This window comes from Herpailurus yagouaroundi, unplaced genomic scaffold (assembly GCF_014898765.1).
Source record: "Herpailurus yagouaroundi ecotype Mexico unplaced genomic scaffold, PumYag 192, whole genome shotgun sequence".
NCBI lineage: Eukaryota > Metazoa > Chordata > Mammalia > Carnivora > Felidae > Herpailurus > Herpailurus yagouaroundi.
In genome coordinates this window covers 25,485,647-25,506,244 of record NW_024412423.1, presented here as the reverse complement: position 1 = coordinate 25,506,244, position 20,598 = coordinate 25,485,647, and the positions used below count along the sequence as shown (strand labels likewise).

At 39.0% G+C, this 20,598-nt stretch overlaps 1 protein-coding gene and 2 long non-coding RNA genes across 4 annotated transcripts in view; 2 read left to right on the top strand and 1 right to left on the bottom strand.

Moving 5' to 3' along the window:
• Nucleotides 1-20,598, bottom strand: part of CTNNA1 (catenin alpha 1) — a 182,786-nt gene that overhangs the window by 15,090 nt on the left and 147,098 nt on the right. For both annotated transcript variants that reach the window (XM_040444605.1, XM_040444606.1), the window contains exons 10-11: nt 16,525-16,617; nt 3,706-3,862 (exon numbers count right to left, since the gene is read on the bottom strand). In XM_040444605.1, the coding sequence (XP_040300539.1) occupies nt 3,706-3,862; nt 16,525-16,617 (250 nt within the window). The remainder of the gene's footprint in view (nt 1-3,705; nt 3,863-16,524; nt 16,618-20,598) is intronic.
• Nucleotides 995-20,017, top strand: LOC121010779 (uncharacterized). The gene is made up of 3 exons (XR_005781364.1): nt 995-1,103; nt 12,047-12,049; nt 20,006-20,017. It is a non-coding gene; the product is annotated as an uncharacterized LOC121010779 (long non-coding RNA).
• LOC121010778 (uncharacterized) lies at nt 1,910-3,795 on the top strand. The gene is made up of 2 exons (XR_005781363.1): nt 1,910-2,267; nt 3,680-3,795. It is a non-coding gene; the product is annotated as an uncharacterized LOC121010778 (long non-coding RNA).

Sequence of the window (20,598 nt, the reverse complement as noted above, 5' to 3'; positions counted from 1 at the left end):
ATTCATGATATGTAACAGGGCCCATTCTGTGTACCCTTTGTTCTGGATGTCTTTATTGGTATTAACCTTATGCACACATATGAAATGATAATATTAATACTTTATATAGAGGACTTAATCTATAACAGGAAATACTGAGGGCTTGACATTTAACTCTTTACAGAGTAGCCATTAAAAAAAAAAAATCACCATTAAATAACGAGCAAGCCAGGGCAGGGACTTCTCCAAGGTCACACAGCTAGTGGGCAGGGGAGTCAGAAATCAAACCTATCTTCACTACCTTATCTTCAAAGTTTTTTTTGCTCTTCAACACAAAAACAAAAAATTAGGTATTGTAATCCTTTTATTTAATGGCCTTCCAATAAGACCAAATTGGGCACAGTGACCCTTAATGAAGAAGAAAAAGTACAAATTACCACTCTTACGTGTTGCCCTAATGTATCTAATGCAATATACTATTTGTTTCCAAGAGCACATGGTAAAAAAATGTAATAAACCCAATTGGAACCACTCTAACCAAACACTTGAATTAAAAGAAAAAAAAGAAGACACTAAAGCTTCCACATGTAAGCAGAATAAATGCACAAGAAAGTAAATTGCACTTCCATGGAAAACGTTTAACAAATACAATTCAAATGAAATTCAAACAGTCTTTATCACTTTGATAAATTTCAAACTCCTGTCCTTAAGGGATCAGTCAATATAAATATACTTGTGGTCTGCTGAATGCGCTCTAGCATCTTAACATCTCCAATATTTACAAGGCACATTGTGAAAAAGAGCTTGGTGAAAAGGAGCTCCACTCCCTCTTCCCTGGGATGGCATGCATGTCCCCCTACTTTCAAATGCCATGGTCTCTGATTTGATTGTAACACAGAGTTTTGTCAAGTTTCCCTTGCCCTGCAGCCTCATGAAATGTTTGGGGGCTTCACCAAATTATACACAAAGTTACCATTAGTTTTTGAGTCACAAATTTAGATAGGACTTGTGGCAGGTATGAGGGAACTTCTGGAACCAACAGGACAGAATATCCAGCAACAATAGAGATAAAGCAACAAAAAGTCCTCTCAGTCCTATTCCCTAAATAACTTTCCCTTAGAGGGGTTCTTGGCTAGTGGGCAGGCTTCAGGAAATTTCTAGGCCCCATGAGTTCCAAGAAGGATTTCATGGTAGAAAATCCTTATTGGAAATATTCCTTAAAAACTATCACACTGCCAGAGGTACCAGAATACAGTAGAAAACAACCACTCCAAGGAGTCAAGCACCATCCTTACTTTGCATTTAGTATAGATTTATGAAACCCACCACCAAAGCTATACTGTGTGCTGGGCACTTGCCTGGCAGCTCATCTACTCAAAGCCATGCCTACTTCACAGACAGGACTACTGAAGCACCGGCATGCCAGAGGGCAAGGAGAAACTGGCAGAGGGGGAAGATCAGGATGAGGACAAGACACGACTTACTGTCTAAAGACTACCCATGAATGCTGCAGACTGACACATCCTCTCCAATCCACGGTGCACAATTAGAGATGCTCTGAACTGTACAAGGGCTAAGGACTGGAGACCAGTAGGGGCCTGCCTAGTTCAAAGTGGGGTTCCTTGTGATGACAGCCAGTCTGTGTCAGGTGAGATGGTTAGACATCTCTAGTTCCCCACCCTACCATGAATAGATGCTCAAATTTCCATGGGTGAGGTGGGTGTGTGAAGGTATAAAAGAGTGTGAATGCCAACAACTAACTAGTCAGTTGAGGAGAACTCTGCACAGAAATCTGCTTGTATCCTCCCCTTCATCCCATGCCCCTATAAAGCACAGAAGAATTATGAATATTAATCATTTGATACTAAGCAAGCCTGTGACAAAACCTGTAGACCTCTGAATTCACATACTCTGAAAACACCAACACTTCCTGACTCAGAGAACTGTTCTGTATTTTTATTTCCTAAATAGCAACGGTCTAGAATCCTTTCCATCAAGTCAGCCCTTATACTTTCCCACATTTGCATAAAAATTGAACATGCTCACCAGATAAAAGCATATCTGTTAAAGAATTTAATTTCTCTTTACCATTCTTCTGTTTTATGTCATATACCCTAAAGATACTGCCTGGATGCCACTAAATGCTACTGCAGAAGCCTCTTTGTTCTCCAATTTGAAGAATGTTGCATGAGGGACATTTGATTCTATTACATTTTATTTTGCTGTAAGAAGGACTGAAAATCCCTTGAGACCAAGCGTGAGATATATACCCAACCTCATCACAAGAAGTAAGTTTAGGAATGTAGTATCTATCTCCGGAGGGGGGCTTTACATTTAGGTTTCAGAATTTGTTTGCTTAAAAGTGTGCTGTGAAGGTGGAATGTTTTTCTCTAAACCTATGAAAAAGAATAACTCAGTACTTCATTGGGAAAAACAACAGAAGGCCAAGATTTCCCAAAAAAGCCATTGCTGCATTTTTGGCACCAGCAAAGATGTGCTTGCAAATGGGGTTTTCATTTTAAAGTACCAGCACCTGCAATTTGGCAGTCCTGCAGCAGCATGGTTTATCCCCTCTTTTTGCAGTTTATGGATTGCCTGTTCCCCACTCTCTCAAGTACAGCCAAAGCTACCAACCCCAAGGAGAACAGGCAGAGACAGAAGGACATTGGTATGCAGAACACACTGTAACCTTATATATAGGTCATTGCTGGAGGACTGCGCTGTGCATGTACTTAAGTCCCACTTCTCTTTCAAGCTCCATTGACACTCACATCTCCCACATTCCAGCCTGTGGTTCCCTAGGGTGACAGGTAGTTTTAGCCCTACAAGTACCCAGCCGCTGAGTCTGCCCACAGCCACTGGCCTCAGGAGGCCTGGCACCTCCAGAGAGCAAGCATGTAGCTAAGGGCAGCAGAGGCCCTGTTAAATGAAGAATGCATTTATACTTGTTCAATGTGAAGGAGATGGATTGAAATTTATCTGTGTGATAAACAGTGAATTGCAGTTGACAGACATTTTCTATATGAATGCAATTTACTATGTCATTACCAGTTTATGTTTATATAATGAAATCAACTGTTTTTGTGAGGTGAATTACCCAGATTTACTTTTTGCAAGTTCTTAATTAAATGGCACTTAAATATTTCCTCTCTGTTTTCTATCCGTGCATCATGCAGACAGAGTCTTTTAAAAAGTAGGCAGTTAAACTATGATCATTTCCGAGGGAGAAAGGAAGAAGCTTTCCAGGAAGGGGGAAAATTTATTTTAAAAAATGAACTAAAGATGATGGTGCTGGAAACCTCTCCTCTAAAGTTTCACAGGCTTACAACAAATAACCACAGCCTCTCACAGGACACAGGTCAATGTTTTTTCTAAATACAATAGCTTCAAGAGAGGTGGATGGTCACGGTGCTGTACAGGTCAACAGATGCAAAATATTACTCTATACAAATGGGAGAAAACTGCCAGCCAGCTTTCAAATTCATGCTTCTAAGATCTAGACCAGCCCCACCACAAGGGAAACAACTCCAACCCACCTCCCACTGTTTAGGAGCCAGTGGTAGTTTGTTGTTGTTTTTTTTTTTTAATTAAAATCAAAACCAGCACAATATTATTGCTAGAATAATTTACTTGCCCAGACTTGGGGGTGTTTTGATTGTCCATTACTGTGACTTAGAAGTTATTATGCACATTCTCACAGGCTTCTCTGGGGAACCAGCTCATTACCTGAGACAGCCAAGAAGTCATCAATGGAAGTAATGTCATCGACAGCATCTGTGAGAACACGGACTTGTTTTTCCCACTGTTCTTTAAAAAGATCCATGTTCTCTTGGGCCAGTTTACTCTGTGGTTTTGCTGCTAAAGCCAATGCAGCATTGATAACCTGCAAAGATATTGAAGTTCATTTTTTACTCTTCCAGAGGCATGAAAAGAAGATAGGTCAATACACTGGTGATGGCTTTGTCTCATAGGCATTTCACAAGGATCCATGATACCACGTGTTCCACCACAACACTTATGAAGAAGTATTAAACAATAAGTAGCAGATGTGAGGGTAAAAGAAAATACACTGGAAATGCAGATACACAGTAAGACAAATGAAAATATCTCCAACCTCTCCACTCTGTGACAGCAACTTTTGAAAATTTTTGACATTATATTCCAGCCTTTATGCTATACACAATACCCATACACAAGTACATCCCATGACAAAAATATAAAATTCCCTGCTACATAAGACTATCTTGTTTCTTCTTCAACATTAACTATTTCTTATCCATTTTCTGGATTTACACTGTTATTTTCCTATTACACAATTTCTAGGTTTCATAGAGTTACCCACTATTCTTAATAATCTGATGATGAACGTTTGCTATTTCAGGTTCTGAAGTTTAAAAAGTAATCTGTACAAAAAGCATCTGGCTTGAGATATAATTCACATACCAAAAAATTCACCAATTTAAACCTTACAATTCAGTAATTTTTAGTATATTCACAGTTGGACAACCATTACCACAAGACCACTTTCATCACTCCAAAACAAACCCCATATACATCAGCAGCCATTCCCCATTTTGCTCATTCCTTAAAACTACCTACTGGCAACCACTAACTTTACTTTCTTTTTCTGTAGATTTGTCTATCCTGGGTAATTCATATAAATGGAATCATATTAATATGTGGGTTTTGTAACTAGCTTCTTTCACTTGATGTTTTGGAGGTTCTTCCATGCTGGAAAATATGTCAGTATTTCATTCCTTTCTACTGATAAATAATATGCCATTATACAGATACACAAGATTTTATTTATCCATACATCTGTTGATCAGTTTATTTATCCATACATCAATGAACCATTTCCACTTGTTTGACCATTATGAAAAAAGCTGTTATGAACATTCACATACATGTTTCTGTGTTTTCATTATCTTTGGGTCCATCAGCAGGAGTGGAATAGCTGGGTCATATGTTTAACTTTAGACAAACTGCCAGACTGTTTTCCAAAGCAGTTGCACAATTTTACATTTTCACCAGCATGTATGAAGGTTCCAATCTTCACTAACACTTGTTCTTTTCTTTTTTTCTTTTCTCTCTTTTCTTTTTAATGATAGCCATCCTAGTGGGTGCGAAGTGCTATCTCATTGTGGTTTAATTTGCTTTTCTCTGATGGTGCATGATATTACACATCTTTTCCTATGCTTATTGACCATTAGCACAGATTCTTTGGAGAAATACCTACTCAATCCTTTGCTGTTTTCACTCAATGAGTAAATAATGAAATCGAACTGAGAGGATAATTACTAACATTTCTAGGTCCAACATCCTTATGGGTTATCAGAAATAAATATACTTATGATAATGCAACTTGGAAGGGAAGCAAAGACAAGAGAAAACTGGTGGTGATGGAATTGAGGTCTGGATGAAGCAGAAAAATACTTAACCACAGAAGCATTTGGCATGCAAAGCTGAAGACAGGATTTGGGACACATTTTTTTTAGGTGCCACAGGAACCACATGCCTATAGGTCTTAATTCCCAATATACTGCAGCAGTATTCAAGAATTTTATTCAATGCAGTCAACAAAGACTTGTAAACAAACTGAAGAATCACAGCTACTAGACTGACGCAGCTATTCCTCTTCCCTCCTAAACAACTCAAACTGACAGACCAACAAGATTATAAACTACAGACTCATAGGCATAAGGGACTGGGCCAGCTACTTATTATTAACAGCCCGTTTATAAAAGCATATGGGTTTGGACAATCAATTATTGTAAGAAGAGCTATCCCACCATCTTTCCATGTGTTATACTGTGGTCTTCCATATTTTCATCATTTCAAGACTTGTTCTTTGCCTCTCTTCCTTCTCGCCATTCACTTCCCACCAGGTGATTCACCACTGTGGACTACTCTCTTCACTACTTAACTCACTGATTCACCAATGCACCAATGAATCAGAGCAGAGCTAGACTGTATAAGAATACTTGGCTGAAAAAAATGTTTCCTAAGATAGCCAAGTAAACACGGGCAGGGAATTAATTATATGTTTTAAATACGAAGATAATTCCTCCATTACAAAAAGAAAATTGCTCTCTTTGTTCTGTAATATATCTTATCTCATACAGTATAATGGAGAAAAAGCACCTTATCTAAGGTTAACTTTCTCATTTTCATTACAAACTATTTACAAAGGACACTTGATAAATTAAATACTCATTTCTGATGACTCTGACTCTGAGTAAATTAGAAAGATTCTGAACATACTACTTTAAATAATCATCAAACATTATACTTTGTGGTGAAAACTAGAATCATTTACCTTAAAAAATAGATGTTATTAATGTTAAACTTACTGTTACCATTAGTTAAACAATAATATAATCATCTTTCTAGCCAATGAAATCAAATGGGAAATAGAAATAAAAGAAAAAGCTGTTAGAAAGGAGACCACCAAATGACTTTTCAATACAGATGATCTCTGTTTATCTAGGAAACTGAAGAGAGTCACCCCCCAAAAATTTAGTATTATAAAGAGTTCATTAAGGAAGCTACAGACAATATAAATATATATTAAAAAATCAATTTTTTATATACTAGAAAAAAGAAAGTAAAATGAAAGGAATGTCAAATCTTTATGAAAGCAATTAACGGGAAATAAAGGGGACTAGATCTCTGAAGAAACCCACAGTATTAAAGTAACAGTAAGTGATTTAACTTTTCTGAGGAATATTATAAAAACTCAAATAAACAAACATATTCCATGTTTAGGCATAGGAAGACTGACCTACTTACTCACAAATTAATCTGGAACAATAAACAGCTAGGAATAGACAAAAAACCTTGGAGAAAGAGAGCAAGAGTAATGGAAGAGAGGTAATTAAAATGTAATACAAAGCTAAAGTAATTACAATAGAATCATCTAAAAATAGACACTGTCATAGTGAATGAAAAAAGTTAACATCACATACAAGTAGGGATTAACAGTACATTGGTTTTGTATTTGATGGACTATCTGGAGAAAAATAAAGTTAAACCCTCACTTCATGCTTATATTTAAAAGCTAACAAAGCTAAAGAATCTATTTATGGGGGCGCCTGAGTGGCTCAGTCAGTTAAGCCTCTGACTTCGGCTGAGGTCATGATCTCATGGTTTGTGAGTTCAAGCCCCACATCGGGCTCTGTGCTGACAGTTCAGAGCCTGGAGCCTGCTTGGATTCTGTGTCTCCCTTTCTCTCTGCCCCGCCCCCGCTCACACTCTCTTTCTCTCAAAAATGAATAAACAGGGGCGCCTGGGTGGCGCAGTCGGTTAAGCGTCCGACTTCAGCCAGGTCACGATCTCGCGGTCCGTGAGTTCGAGCCCCGCGTCGGGCTCTGGGCTGATGGCTCGGAGCCTGGAGCCTGTTTCCGATTCTGTGTCTCCCTCTCTCTCTGCCCCTCGCCCGTTCATGCTCTGTCTCTCTCTGTCCCAAAAATAAATAAACGTTGAAAAAAAATAAATAAATAAATTTAAAAAAAAATGAATAAACATCTAAAACAATTAAAAAAAAAAAGGCATCTATTTATGTTCTGACTGAATTCTTCAAGAGAAATATCTCTCATTTCTTAGAAAACTCTGCCCTATTTCCAAATAACAATGGGAGAAGTCAATTCATAAATCTGACTATATTACTTCTGTATTTAAGTATATGTAACTGATGAAGTATGTTAGGTAAATCTGTAAGGAGAACACCAAAATACTAATAGAAAAATGGGGGAAAGACATGGACAGCCTACCTAAGATGAACTATAAATGACTAGTAAACAACTAGGGGAAAAAATTTACTCTCACAAATCAAAAGAAATAAAAATTAATGGGAGTTAATATTTTTTCTCATTAAATTAGCAAAAAGCCCCACACGAGGCACTACCACCATGTTGAAAACCTCTAGAACAACGACAAATAGGACATCTTTGTCTTGTTTTTGATTGTAGGGAGAAAGGACTCAGCCTGTTCCCATTAATATTTCGTTTCACCTGGTATGTTACCAGGCTGAGCAAATTCTCTTATGTTCCTGGTTTACAAAGTGTTTTTTGTCAGGCCTAGAGGTTAGATTTTCTTGAAGACTTTTTGTTTAATTTCTACTGCTCTGGCTATTTCTTCTCTGTCTTCTTTGCTGCCTTGTCTTCTTGGACATCAAAGAATTTCAGAGTTCCTCAAGGTTTATTTCTATGCTGCCCTTTCTCCTTTCTACACTCCTCTCCTCACAGTGAGCAATTTCATCTAGTTTCATGATTTTACATACCACTTAGGTGCCAACTACTCCCACATCTCCTATCCAGACCATTTATTCTAGCTCCCAACTCATATCGCTTGCTCTATACCAAACAGCTCCACTCAGATGTCTCACAATTTCCTGTCCCAAGAATGCGGAGTGGTCTTGCTTTAAAATTCTTGATTACTCAAGACACATAATGTTGGAGACAGCAAGGGAACTATACTTCCTTAGTCTAGTAAATCTCCTCCTCTCAAGCCTGGACTCTAAATGAGTATTTGTTTCACACCTTCTTTTCTCACCTACCTCAGCCAGCATCCTCAGTCTCAGCTTCAAAGCCTGCTGCTTCCTACTTGAGTGAGATGAATGCGATCAAAAGACAATGTCCATAGTTCCTATCACCACATCTACCCACTTACCTCCATCTGTACCAGGTACTGTCTTACCTTTTTAAAAATATAGGTGTTCAATCTATGTTCCCATCTCAGACCAACCTTTCTACCTGTCCACTGCATCTTATTTCCTCTCCCCTACTCCAGGACATTGCTCTAGCAATTCTTCGCCCATTCTATAGTATCTATATCGATATTGTCTATTATACATTCTATTGGTTATATAGATTATCTATTCTGTATTATCAATATTTATACTGATATTATTCTACATTATCAATATTTCCCCTTTACTGGACTATTTCCTAATTATGTATTATCGATATTTCCCCTCTTTCTATACTGTAAATATTTCTCATCTATTGGATTATTTTCAACAGGTAAACATAAAAAAACCTACTAGTATGGGTCCCAACTAAAAACAAAAAACAAGTAACAGTCTCAATCCCGTATCTAGCTCATGCTACCACCCCATGTCTCTATAAACCTTACATAAAATCTGAAAGAGCTGCCAACTTGTTATACCCAATCCCTCTCTCCTCTCTTGAACCCATTCTAGTCAAGCTTATGTCTCCTAAACTCTACCTAAACTCCTTTGTCCAAGGTCATTTGTCATCTCTACATATTGTTCAATCCAAGGACTAATTCTCAGTTCACGTTCAACAACCATTTGACAGGAATAAACATCATTCCTAGAAACACTCTTTTTCACTTGGTTTCCAAGGTAGAGCCACCTTCTGGTGGTCTTCTGGTCTTACTAACCCTTCCTCAGTCTTCTTTGCTCATCTCCCCAAACTTTAGATGTTAGAGAACCCCAGTTTTAGTACCTAGACTTTTTTACTCTAGGTATACTCTATTGGTGAGCACATCCAGGCTCATGGTATCCTATGTGTGCTGATGAGTCTCACATTTATACAACCTGTCTAGATCTGTTCCTTGAATTTCACTTAGCATCTTGCATATCTAATTACCATGTCTAAAACAGAGCTCCTTAGCTGTTCCCCCAAACCACGCTTCCCTATCAAAATAAATGACACTTCCATCCTTCCAGCTACTTATATTCAAAACCCTGGAATTCTCCTTCACTCCTCTCTTTCCCCTCCACCTCATATTTAATCCTTCAGTAAATTCTATCATCATATATCCAGACTCTAATCAGTGCCTGCCACATCCACTGTACTCTTTCCTGGATTAGTACCGAAGCCTCTGTTTTGGTTTCCTAATGCTGCTATAACATATTATTACTGAAGTAGTTTTACTTAAAACAACACAAATGTATTATCTTATAGTTCTGGACATAAGAAGTCAAGGTGTCAGCAGACCTATTCATTCTAGAGGCTCTAGAGGAGAATCCAGTCTGACTCCTAGAGGCTGCCCACATTCCTCGGCTTGTGACCATATGCTCCAATGCCTGCTTCTGCGATCACAGTGTCTTCTCAGACTCTGACACCTATGTCTCCCTGTTAGGATACTTTGATTATACTGGGGTCCCTACCTGATAATCTAACTACCCTTAGTTCTCTCTCTCTCTCTTTTTTTTTAACCTTTACAAAGACCTTTTGCTACTTAAAGTAATGCATTTATAGGTTTCAGAATTAGGAAATGAACATCTTTGTGAGGGGTGAGGGGTGTTTTCCTGCTTATTAGCACAGCCTCCTAAGAGATATCTCTGCTTCCATCCCTCCTGACAGAAGTCAGGGAGGCCTTGTTCAAACCTAAATTAAATCATGTCAATTCTCTATTCAAAATCCTTCATTGGCTTCCCATGTCACTCAGAGTAAAAAGCCAAAGGCCTTACCATGGCCCTAAAAAGCCCCAAACCACCCAAACATCTGTTAGAAAATTGACCCTCTTTTTGAAAGCCTCTGCATTTGCTGTTCTCTCTGCCTGGAGTGCCATACCTCCATGGCTTGTTCTATCATCTCCTCTGGGTCTTTGCTTCTAAATCGTTTTCTCAATGGCATCTTTGCTGACCTTCCCATACTATTTAACACACACATTACAATTTGTAGGATGTAGCTAAAGCAGTGCTTTAAGAGAAATTTATACCATTAAATGTTTAACTGTGACATCAGAAAAGAAAGTCTCAAATCAATGATCTAAAAACTTCTAACTTTAGAACTAGAAAAAGGACAAATTAAACCCCAAATCTGGCAGAAGGAATAAAGTAACATAGTAGTAACTGATGAAATATAAATTACCAAAGACACTCAAGAATAAACAGCTAATGTGAATATCCTTATATCGATTAAAGAAACTGAACTGTTAAAAACCTTCCCACAAAGGAAACTCCAGGCCAAATGTCTTCAGTGGTAAATTATCCCAAACATTTAAAGGACTAATATCAATTATACAGATTTTTCAAGAAAACAGAAGAGAAGTAAACACTTTCCAACTGTTAGGCTATGGAAATCAGACTGTACCAGAAAAGAAAACAAGTGACCAGTATCAATATGCAAGCCTTACAGGGAGACTGCAATGTCTCTGGCAGCATGTTACCAGCAGATCTCTGTCAGAAGGAGTGGAAGGGGCGGAGGGCAAGGTACTGAAACCTTTAGTCAGAAGCATCTCCTTCGAGCTCTTCTGTTAAACTGCTTTGAAATAAAAGATTAGAGAATATCCAAAGTGGAAAAGTGAGGTGGTTCAAAGTTAGATGGTCCTATGATTGTGAAATAATAGATGCGTGAGAGCTGAGGTCACAGGGTACCCTGGCCTGTATGCCTTAGATGCTCCAATAAGAGCTACATATTTTCTCACCACCTATAGGCCAGGCCTGTCTGGGTTTGTGTTTATTTGATGCTTGTTAAGCCTGTCAGCCACAAAAATGATCAGTGTTCCCAAAAGCACAAAGGGAAAAGAAGCAATATGGAAGATAAATCTAAGGAGGCACAAGGAAGAATGGGCAATTTCATAAGTTGTTTCTCTAGTTAGTGAGAAGGACAAAAAGAAAAAAAAAAGAGAAAGAAATGCAGATAAGCTGTGGCTTCAAATATTTAATTCACCTTTGTGTAGATTTCCAAGAAAGGCCATGCATTAAACCAGGCTATATGAATTATTAAAGTGCCAGATCCGTATTAACCTAAATGTACAATGCTCATTCTCACAAATGAACTAAGAAAAATAAAATATTAAGTGAGATCATCTCCAAAATGCCCTCCCACAATTTAAAGATTCAATTGTCAGAAACCTTCTTTTTCCTTTTTTTCACTGCCCAGCACCAAATGAACTAAAAAAGTGAAATATTTTAAGCAGCTACCACAGACTAAGACTTGGGCACATCTACAAACAAGGCATGTCAGGGATATGTGGGGTACAGATTCATATTTATCCCCATAACAGTTGGGTTTTTTCCTTATAAAGGCATGTGAGACTAGGGCTCTCTGTTCAAATGGAAGCAGGTCCCCCTCCAGATGAACAGAGTGAGATAGTGCAGCCACAGAGTAGCAGGCAATGCAGGCAGAGACAGCTGACCTACTTCCTTTCTTGCAACAGCAAATCACAAAAAAATGTGGGTGCTTTTGTTCCCCCAAGCAACAAAACAAAGCCACTTTCAGGTTACTTCCTCCTCAACTTTAATTAATCTCAAATATTTGAAGTTAAAGTCACTTAACTGCTACAAAGTTAGTACTTCACAACAGTTCTCATTTCCAAAGTTACTTTGCTATTGAGTGAACTGACAAAATGGGGGAAAAGCTCCTCTGGAGGTTCCATCTGTCATCTCTCCCCTTCAACAATAAGGTCTAGGAGCCAACTCCAAAATGTAGGTGGGGCCACAGAAGAGTTACATAAGGAGAACATCTCCAACACAGGGGCCCGGGCTTCCTACATGCAAGAGTGTGGGTGTGAGGCACAAAAACCAGCATGGAAAAATCGAACATGTACTTCATCCTGTGGTCAGATATTGCCAGCAGCCTCACAATAAAGATGCACTCTAATAACTGTCTATAGGCTACAGCATTTTTGTCAATTAATAAATTAATTTTTATATTTTTAAATTTACATCCAAATTAGTTAGCATATAGTGCAACAATGATTTCAGGAGTAGATTCCTTAGTGCCCCTTACCCTTTAGCCCATCCCCCATCCTACAACCCCTACAGTAACCCTCTGTTGTCTGTATTTAAGTCTCTTACGTTTTGCCTCCTTCCTGTTTTTATATTATTTTTGCTTCCCTTCCTTTTGTTCATCTGTTCGTGTCTTAAAGTCTTCATAAGTGAGTCATATGATATCTTTCTCTAATTTTGCTTAGCATAATACCCTCTAGTTCCATCCACGTACTTGCAAATGGCAAGATTTCATTCTTTTTGATTGCCAAGTAATACTCTAGTGTGTGTGTGTGTGTGTGTGTGTGTGTGTGTGTGTGTGTGTGTGTGTATACGCCACATCTTCCTTCTCCATTGATGGACATTTGAGCTCTTTCCATACTTTGGCTGTTGATAGCGCTACTATAAACTTGGGGTGCATGTGGCCCTTCAAAACAGCATCCCTGTATCCCCTGGATAAATACGCTAGTAGTGCAATTGCTGGGTTGCACGGTAGTTCTATTTTTAATTTTTTGAGGAACCTCCGTACTATTTTCCAGAGAGGCTGTGCCAGTTTGCTTTCCCACCAGCAGTGCAAAAGAGATCCTCTTTCTCCGCATCCTCTCCAACATCCACTGTTACCTGAGTTGTTAATGTTAGCCATTCTGACAGGTGCTATCTCATTGTGGTTTTGATCTGTATTTCCCTGATGAGTGATGTTGAGCATTTTTTCATGTGTCAGTTGGCTGTCTGGATGTCTTCTTTGGAGAAGTGTCTATTCATGTCTTCTGCCCATTTCTTCACTGGATTATTTGTTTTTTGGGTGTTGAGTTTGAGAAGTTCTTTATAGATTTTGGATACTAACCCTTTATCTGATATGTCGTTTGCAAATCTTTTCTTCCATTCTGTTGGTTGCCTTTTAGTTTTGGTGATTGTTTCCTTCGCTGTGAAGAAGCCTTTTATTTTGATGAGGTCCCTATAGCTCATTGGTGCTTTTGTTTCCCTTGCCTCCAGAGACGTGTTGAGTAAGAAGTTGCTGTGGCCAAGGTCAAAGAGGTTTTTGCCTGCTTTCTCCCTGAGAATTTTGAAATTTTTTTTTTCAACGTTTATTTATTTTGGGGATAGAGAGAGACAGAGCATGAACGGGGAGGGGCAGAGAGAGAGGGAGACACAGAATCGGAAACAGGCTCCAGGCTCTGAGCCATCAACCCAGAGCCCGACGCGGGGCTCGAACTCACGGACCGCGAGATCGTGACCTGGCTGAAGTCGGACGCTTAACCGACTGCGCCACCCAGGCGCCCCTCTCCCTGAGAATTTTGACGTCTTACATCATACAAATGTCTTACATTTAGGTCTTTCATCCATTTTGAGTTTATTTTTGTGTATGGTGTAAGAAAGTGGTCCAGGTTCATTTTTCTGCATGTCACTGTCCAGTTTTCCCAGCACCACTTGCTGAAGAGACAGTCTTTATTCCATTGGATATTCTTTCCTGCTTTGTCGAAGTTTAGTTGGCCATACATTTGTGGATCCATTTCTGGGTTCTCTATTCTATTCCATGGATCTGAGTGTCTGTTTTTGTGCCATATAGGCTACAGCATATTAAACCCCTTCCTAAACTCCTGGGGAACTAACCAGCCTAGTCTGTTTATCACACAAGCCAGTGTCTGTGGAAGGGAACACCTCTAGTTCAGGGTCCTGGTGGTAGAGGTCACTGCCCACATCAGAATGAAGAGTAAGGAGAGAGAGGGCTCCAGGGAAACCCCTCTTCCTCAAAGGGATGGCCACCAGCCAGTTTGAAAAAGAAGCCCTTTGAGAATGCAATGCACGGGCCAGGGTAAGCCAGATGCAATCTCAGAGGAGTTTGGTTTACCCTCTTCAAAGACTTTCAAAACTTTTGATTAGTTACCTATCGTTTAAAATTGAGACTTGACAGAAAAACCTGAATTGCTGACTTCTCTTTAAAAATAATGAAAGGACCTGGCAATACTGGCCTGGAGTGGAATCGCAGCTTCCTCATGTAGAAACGGCACATACTACTCAAGTTTGTCACTATCATGGCTGCAAATGCCTGCTGTATTTACCATCACTGAGTCTGCCCAGCCCTGCTTTGAGCAGGGGCAAAAATGAACCTAGGCAAGAGTCTGGAAGACAAGAAGCACACTTGGGAAAACACCTTTTTATCCAGGACACACACCTAATACTAAGGGTGGTCTGGGCACGGTCTAAACCCACTCCTCCTGAAGGTCTGTTCTACTAGAAGAAATCAAATACCCAAGAGAGAAACAATGCTGAGGGCAAACTCAAACCGGCACAATATGGCCCAGCCACACATGATTTGTGCACACCACCATTTGATTAGGATCTACTAGACTCTCCATGTGATTTTTTTCTCCTAGGCTTAAGATCATTTATATAAATACTCTTGGTAGGTGTGATCAGCGTATGTTACCATCTGTTTCAGCTGATATGTGAAAGCATTGTGGCTTTTCAAGCATTTCAAAACCAAACGGAGAACCAAGGACATTAAAAACAAAGTGCTGATAGGGTAAAATGATAAACTTGGGGAAAGAATGCCCCATCTTTAGAAATTTACTCTGAATTTACTTCTTACAACTTAGTCATCCATGAACTTTCTACAAGTCATTCAATCCATTGTGCTTATTATCTTTACCGCTACCAATTTCTACTGGATTTCATGACTGGATGAAAGCTGAAAAGATGTTCATCATATAATGTGGATTCACAATGGCCTATCATAGTAGTGTTTACACAAACCAACTCTCACTGGCAAGCGAGATACACATGAATGACAATTAGAACAAATGCCTTAAATAACCTGTGCACCAGTTAAGATCCCAGATTAATAATCAGGCTTTACTTCTTTTGGTTGCCTATCTTGAGGGTCAGGAATTATTTATATGAAAGGGCCAAAGTATTGGTCTCAGTATATTTTAAAGCTGGTTGTACACACAACATAGAAATTTCATTCCTATGACCTCTCTTTTGTTACTCCCGTTCCTCTGCTTTATTTCCCTTTATCTGTGGCCACTGCCATCTGACAGGACATTTAGAGAAAGTAAATGTAAATCCTCAGAGTAGGCCCATGAGCAGTCTCTACTTGGGAAATCAGAAGGGCAGCCTCTTCCACTGAAAACAGCACTTATACCGCTTAAAAACACCTGTGACTGTCAAGGAGCAGGGGACCCCACAGACAGGGTCAGTTCCCCTCATAGGAGGCAGCCAACACGTTGGTCATTTAACAAAGCAACTGTTCTTCTATGTGCTTCAGAGTCTTTCGAGAGTCCCAGACTGCCAGAATCGCTAGTCTTCCAATATGCCATCATAAATGGAGAAAAGTTCTCAAGCTTTTAATTCAGTAGCTGGCTGGATTACGTTGCTAACGTATGTACCAAAATGCTACTTCAGGACATTACAGAGTAATGGTTCTAGCTCTTGGATCTTGTTCCCTCCATCACAAAGATCCAAATCCCAGGCATTAAGGAGCATAGGTGGGTAACTTACTCCTTCAGGTTTGTGAGGTAACTACCCTAAATCCAGGACTGTCAAATGTTGCAGATGGCCCTCTCTCAAGGAGGTTACAGACTGAGTAGTGAGGTCACTACACATCCTCCACTTGCCAGCAATGAAAGACACTATCCATTTTTAATGAAAGGCAAGGGATAGTAATATGTGATGCCCCAAGGAAATGTCACTTGAAGCTGAACATAAATTTCTACAAGCTTTGTGAACTCTGGATCAGTGTTTTGTCCCCAAGACTTCTATGTAAAATTCTAAAAACAAAATTAAAAAAATAAACCTGATCTCCAATGTAACCAAACTCCAATTCAGTGGTACCATAAACAATTTTGGTCATACCTTACCTGAGGACAGAGAGCTTCTAGCTGACTTGCTGACATTCGAACAAGCTTTACACCTTCTTCATTGTTTGAGATGGAACAGGCCAAGTTGGCAACCTAGAAGAAGGAACACCATAAAAAGTTCTTAAAAGATTTTTCTTTTGATCCCTAAGGAAAACAATGTTTACCCACTCCCACCTCTGATCTTTTATAGAACACATGCCAAGAGCACCAATGGTATTTTATTTCTCAAATTAATTACCTACCTAGGAGGACAATTTTTTTTTTTTTTTTTTTTTTTAAGTCTCTGTGCTAAGGAGACTATGTTGACTTGTAACACAGGTCATACTGTTGGCAGAATGAGATTCCAGGGCATGTAACTCATAGGCTTTACCATGCTCTCTTACCTGCCTGAACAGTAGAAAGGCAGTTCTCATGGTGTGGACGACAACATGAGAAAAGCTAAGGAATCAAGGGCATTCAGAAAGAAAAGTTGGTATCCTCAATTACAAATATACCATGTAGCTGGTTCTTGAAGAAAAGAAATAGAAATTCTAAGATGCTATTCTCATTTTACAGGTGAATGGCTGCTTACTAAGCCAAGAGGTTTATTTAAACACAAAGCTATTTTTCAAATTAAAAAAAAAATAGTATTAAGATAACATCAAGATATACACAAGGCCATATTCATCAGAAATGGAAAAATAAACAGGGATGATGTCCCACAGTTAGAAGAAAACTATCCTTCAACTAGGTTCTCAAAAGCACTGAAAGCTGAACTCCTTTCTGAATGGTACTGCTTTATTTGAACTGAACTCTTTTCCTTTCTGTCCGAAGTATCTTAAGGACACTGCTCCAGTAGCCAGAAACAATCTTTCCAAGTTGTGTCAGACTTCCTCAGCTGAAGCCCTGGCCGTGGTGAGAACCTTGCTCTGTAGCGACTGTGAGCACTGTGATCACTTACCCATGTTTCTACATAAACAGGCTTGCCAACCCCATTGGTAATACCAAGGACCAAATGAATACGCTGTGCTAAGACACATCTTCGGGCCCCCCCCCCGGTTGCAAATTGAGTTATGAATGACAGAAGCGTAGGCAGTTTAATATCAAAGGCACTTTCCGGGAATTTAAATGCCAGAGTAAACAAGGGCAATGGTGATAACCTTTGATTTTCACTCCTCCACCCAACTTAAGCACATACAGGCAAAAGAAAAATTACGTACTATTATGGCTGTTGTTTGCAGTATTATGATTAGGGATTATCAGCTTTCTGGAAGACTGCTAACTATCAGAATCCTGCAATGCCTAATCATAAGGAGAAACAACAGAACTAACGTAATTTAAATATAAAATGTAAAGAAATAAGAAATTAAGTCAAATCTTTAATGTTTAGGGATCTTCAAAATCATATACAGAAGTAACATATTTCCCCTAAAGATTACAATTCCACTTTCTACTATCAACTGGACCTGAGCAAACAGGCACTAGTCTTCATGATAATACAGTTGATTATGCAGATTTTTTTTTGTTTAAAAATTACTGCAAAACATAACCAAAACTCTATTTTGTAAAATATAAAATGTTTAAAAAACATTATCCCTCAATGATGCTACAGTGCAGGAGAAAGCTTAACTTAGATATGTTCGTGAATCTGTAATTCCCACTGTTTCAATTCCTTAAGAAGGCATTTTGAAAAACAAATATAAAATTTGGGGCTCATCACTACATTAGTAATTTGAGACTAACAAAGATTCCTGGTGAGGTGAGCATACTAATACCCAGCACTCCCACCCCACTCCCACTATGTGGGAGGCCAGCCAAGTGTAAAATTCAGGGAAGTCTGTCACTCTGTTTCTATCCTTACTCTCTCTATTCACTACTAGCATCATTTTATTTCAATTTACACTCACCCAATTTTATGAATCTGTAAGATCCAGAAAAGTAAGAAGCAAAGATTATGTAAACTATTATCTATTACAGATCAGATACATGAGAGTGTGGGTGGCTAAGGCTGAAATGGCTGACCTCTGTAAACCATCTTTCCTGTTTCCTGATACAATTCCTAACAAAATAAAGGCTATGCAAGACTTGTTCTTTATTTTAAAACCTTACTTAAATGGTTTCTGATGTATTGCTGAAGCAGTAATGTTCCACAAGAGTACACTGCCTGTTTCAGGAGGCTGCCCTGCCTGGCCTGGGAGGAGGGAGAGAGCGCCTGTCACTGACAGTCTTCTTCAGATGAATGAGCTTCTATTCACCCTCCAGGGACAGGGCTACTCACTTCCAACAATGACAAATGTGCAAATGCAACATCTCAACCGTAGCTCTCTGAGACGCTAACCTCATATACTAGTGCCACGCTTGACAACAGTGAAAGGGGAGGCTGAGAGGAGGGGTTTCCTAAATGTCTCCTTCTGGGGTTCTAGAAATTTGGGAGAGCAGTTCATACTGAGACTGAAGAAGAGACTCAAGTTTAAATTAAAAATACATAGACCAAACTTCCAGAGAACCTGGCAGAACACTCTGCAGTTACTTCTAGATTTTCTCTGGGAATATCTCTGCTATCACGGTAACTTGTGTATTAACAGTTTAAATGTCTTTGATTCTTGCTAATTCAAGAGGTGGCCTAAGACTGACACTATGACCTATGAAATCATAAGCTTTGAAATCATGAAGGCCTCTTGTACTACCTATGCCTACACTGTGGAAGTTTGGACCTTAGAGAAGAGCAGAACATTTCAGAAAACCAGCAACTCCCTGATTTAAAAAAAAAAAAAAAAAAAAAAAAGCCCTGGATTTTTGCTGATTTTAGGAATAGCACAGTAACAATTTATGCTGTGGAGGAAAAAAGAAATGTCACAGCCAGGCTGTGTCATATCAACAAATATGACATCTGCACACTACAAAAAAGACAACTTTTCATTTAGGAAAACTCTGCCTTTATACTAGATTTTCTCTTCTTAAATAAAATTTATGAAGTTCCATAGTGGGGAAAAAACCCATTATGACAATTTCTCCTCTATTATACATGTGTTGATGACTTTTGAATGAAGGTTAAATTTGTGTAAGGTCAGCACAAGTTTCTTCCCATGGCCCTCAGTAACTGCTTCTCCTTCATATTTGGCTGAGGGTCTCCACTGCCCCTTACTCTGGAACCTCTGCAGGAAGTGAGATTTCTTTTTGTTCTTGGTGGTAAATTAATAACCTAACAGCCTATGCCCATTGTGGGGAGTAAAACAAGTGAAAAGAACTTTGGAAAAGGGAGCTCAAGTCCACAACCATAACCATAAAGCTCAAGAGGCTGAAGCTCAAAACCTGCATTACTTGCCATTGTGGCTCTGGGTCATGCTACCACCTAAGTTCTCCTCTTTAAAATGGTTGAGTCTGAGCTCTCAACAAGTCCAAAATAACAGTAACTCAACTTTGTAAACTTGACATGCATCAAGTGAGAAGTCCCAACTACACATCATATAAATTTCAGAACCACTCAAGAAACTTCTACCAGTTATTCCCAAATCCACAAGAGAAATGATGATGGAACAGAGGATAAGCCTCCAACTTTCCAATTTGAGGAAAGGGTGTTGGCTACCTTATTAGGAGTAACAAAATATCTTACCAAAAAATGAAGTATGCATGGATGATAGAAAAATTCCAAACTGGATTGTGGTAATGGATGCATACTTCTACAAATTTAGTAAAAATCAGAGTTGTATACTTAACAGGGGTAGGTGTGAATTTTATACTCTGCAATTTATACCTTCCAACTCTTTTTTGGTTTTTGATGCAGGGCTAACCAGGTAATTGAGGGAAATTATCAGAGGCTAGACATAAGAAAGCAGAAATTCAAAGTTTTATAAAAGAAACCACTGAAAACAGTGCTTGCACAGGGGTGGGAAATAGAGAAATGGATATGTTCCATTCTGTGATTAGAATTTGGGTTTTTAATGGACCAATACACCTTGGCCCTCACAAGGTGAGGTGTCCCTAAGCAACCGGCAGAAGCAACTATAAATGGAAATTTTCTCTGATAGAAGGTCATCCAAGCCTGGGCCTCAAAGAATTCTCATATACAAAATTCCAGGAAGGTAAATTTACAAT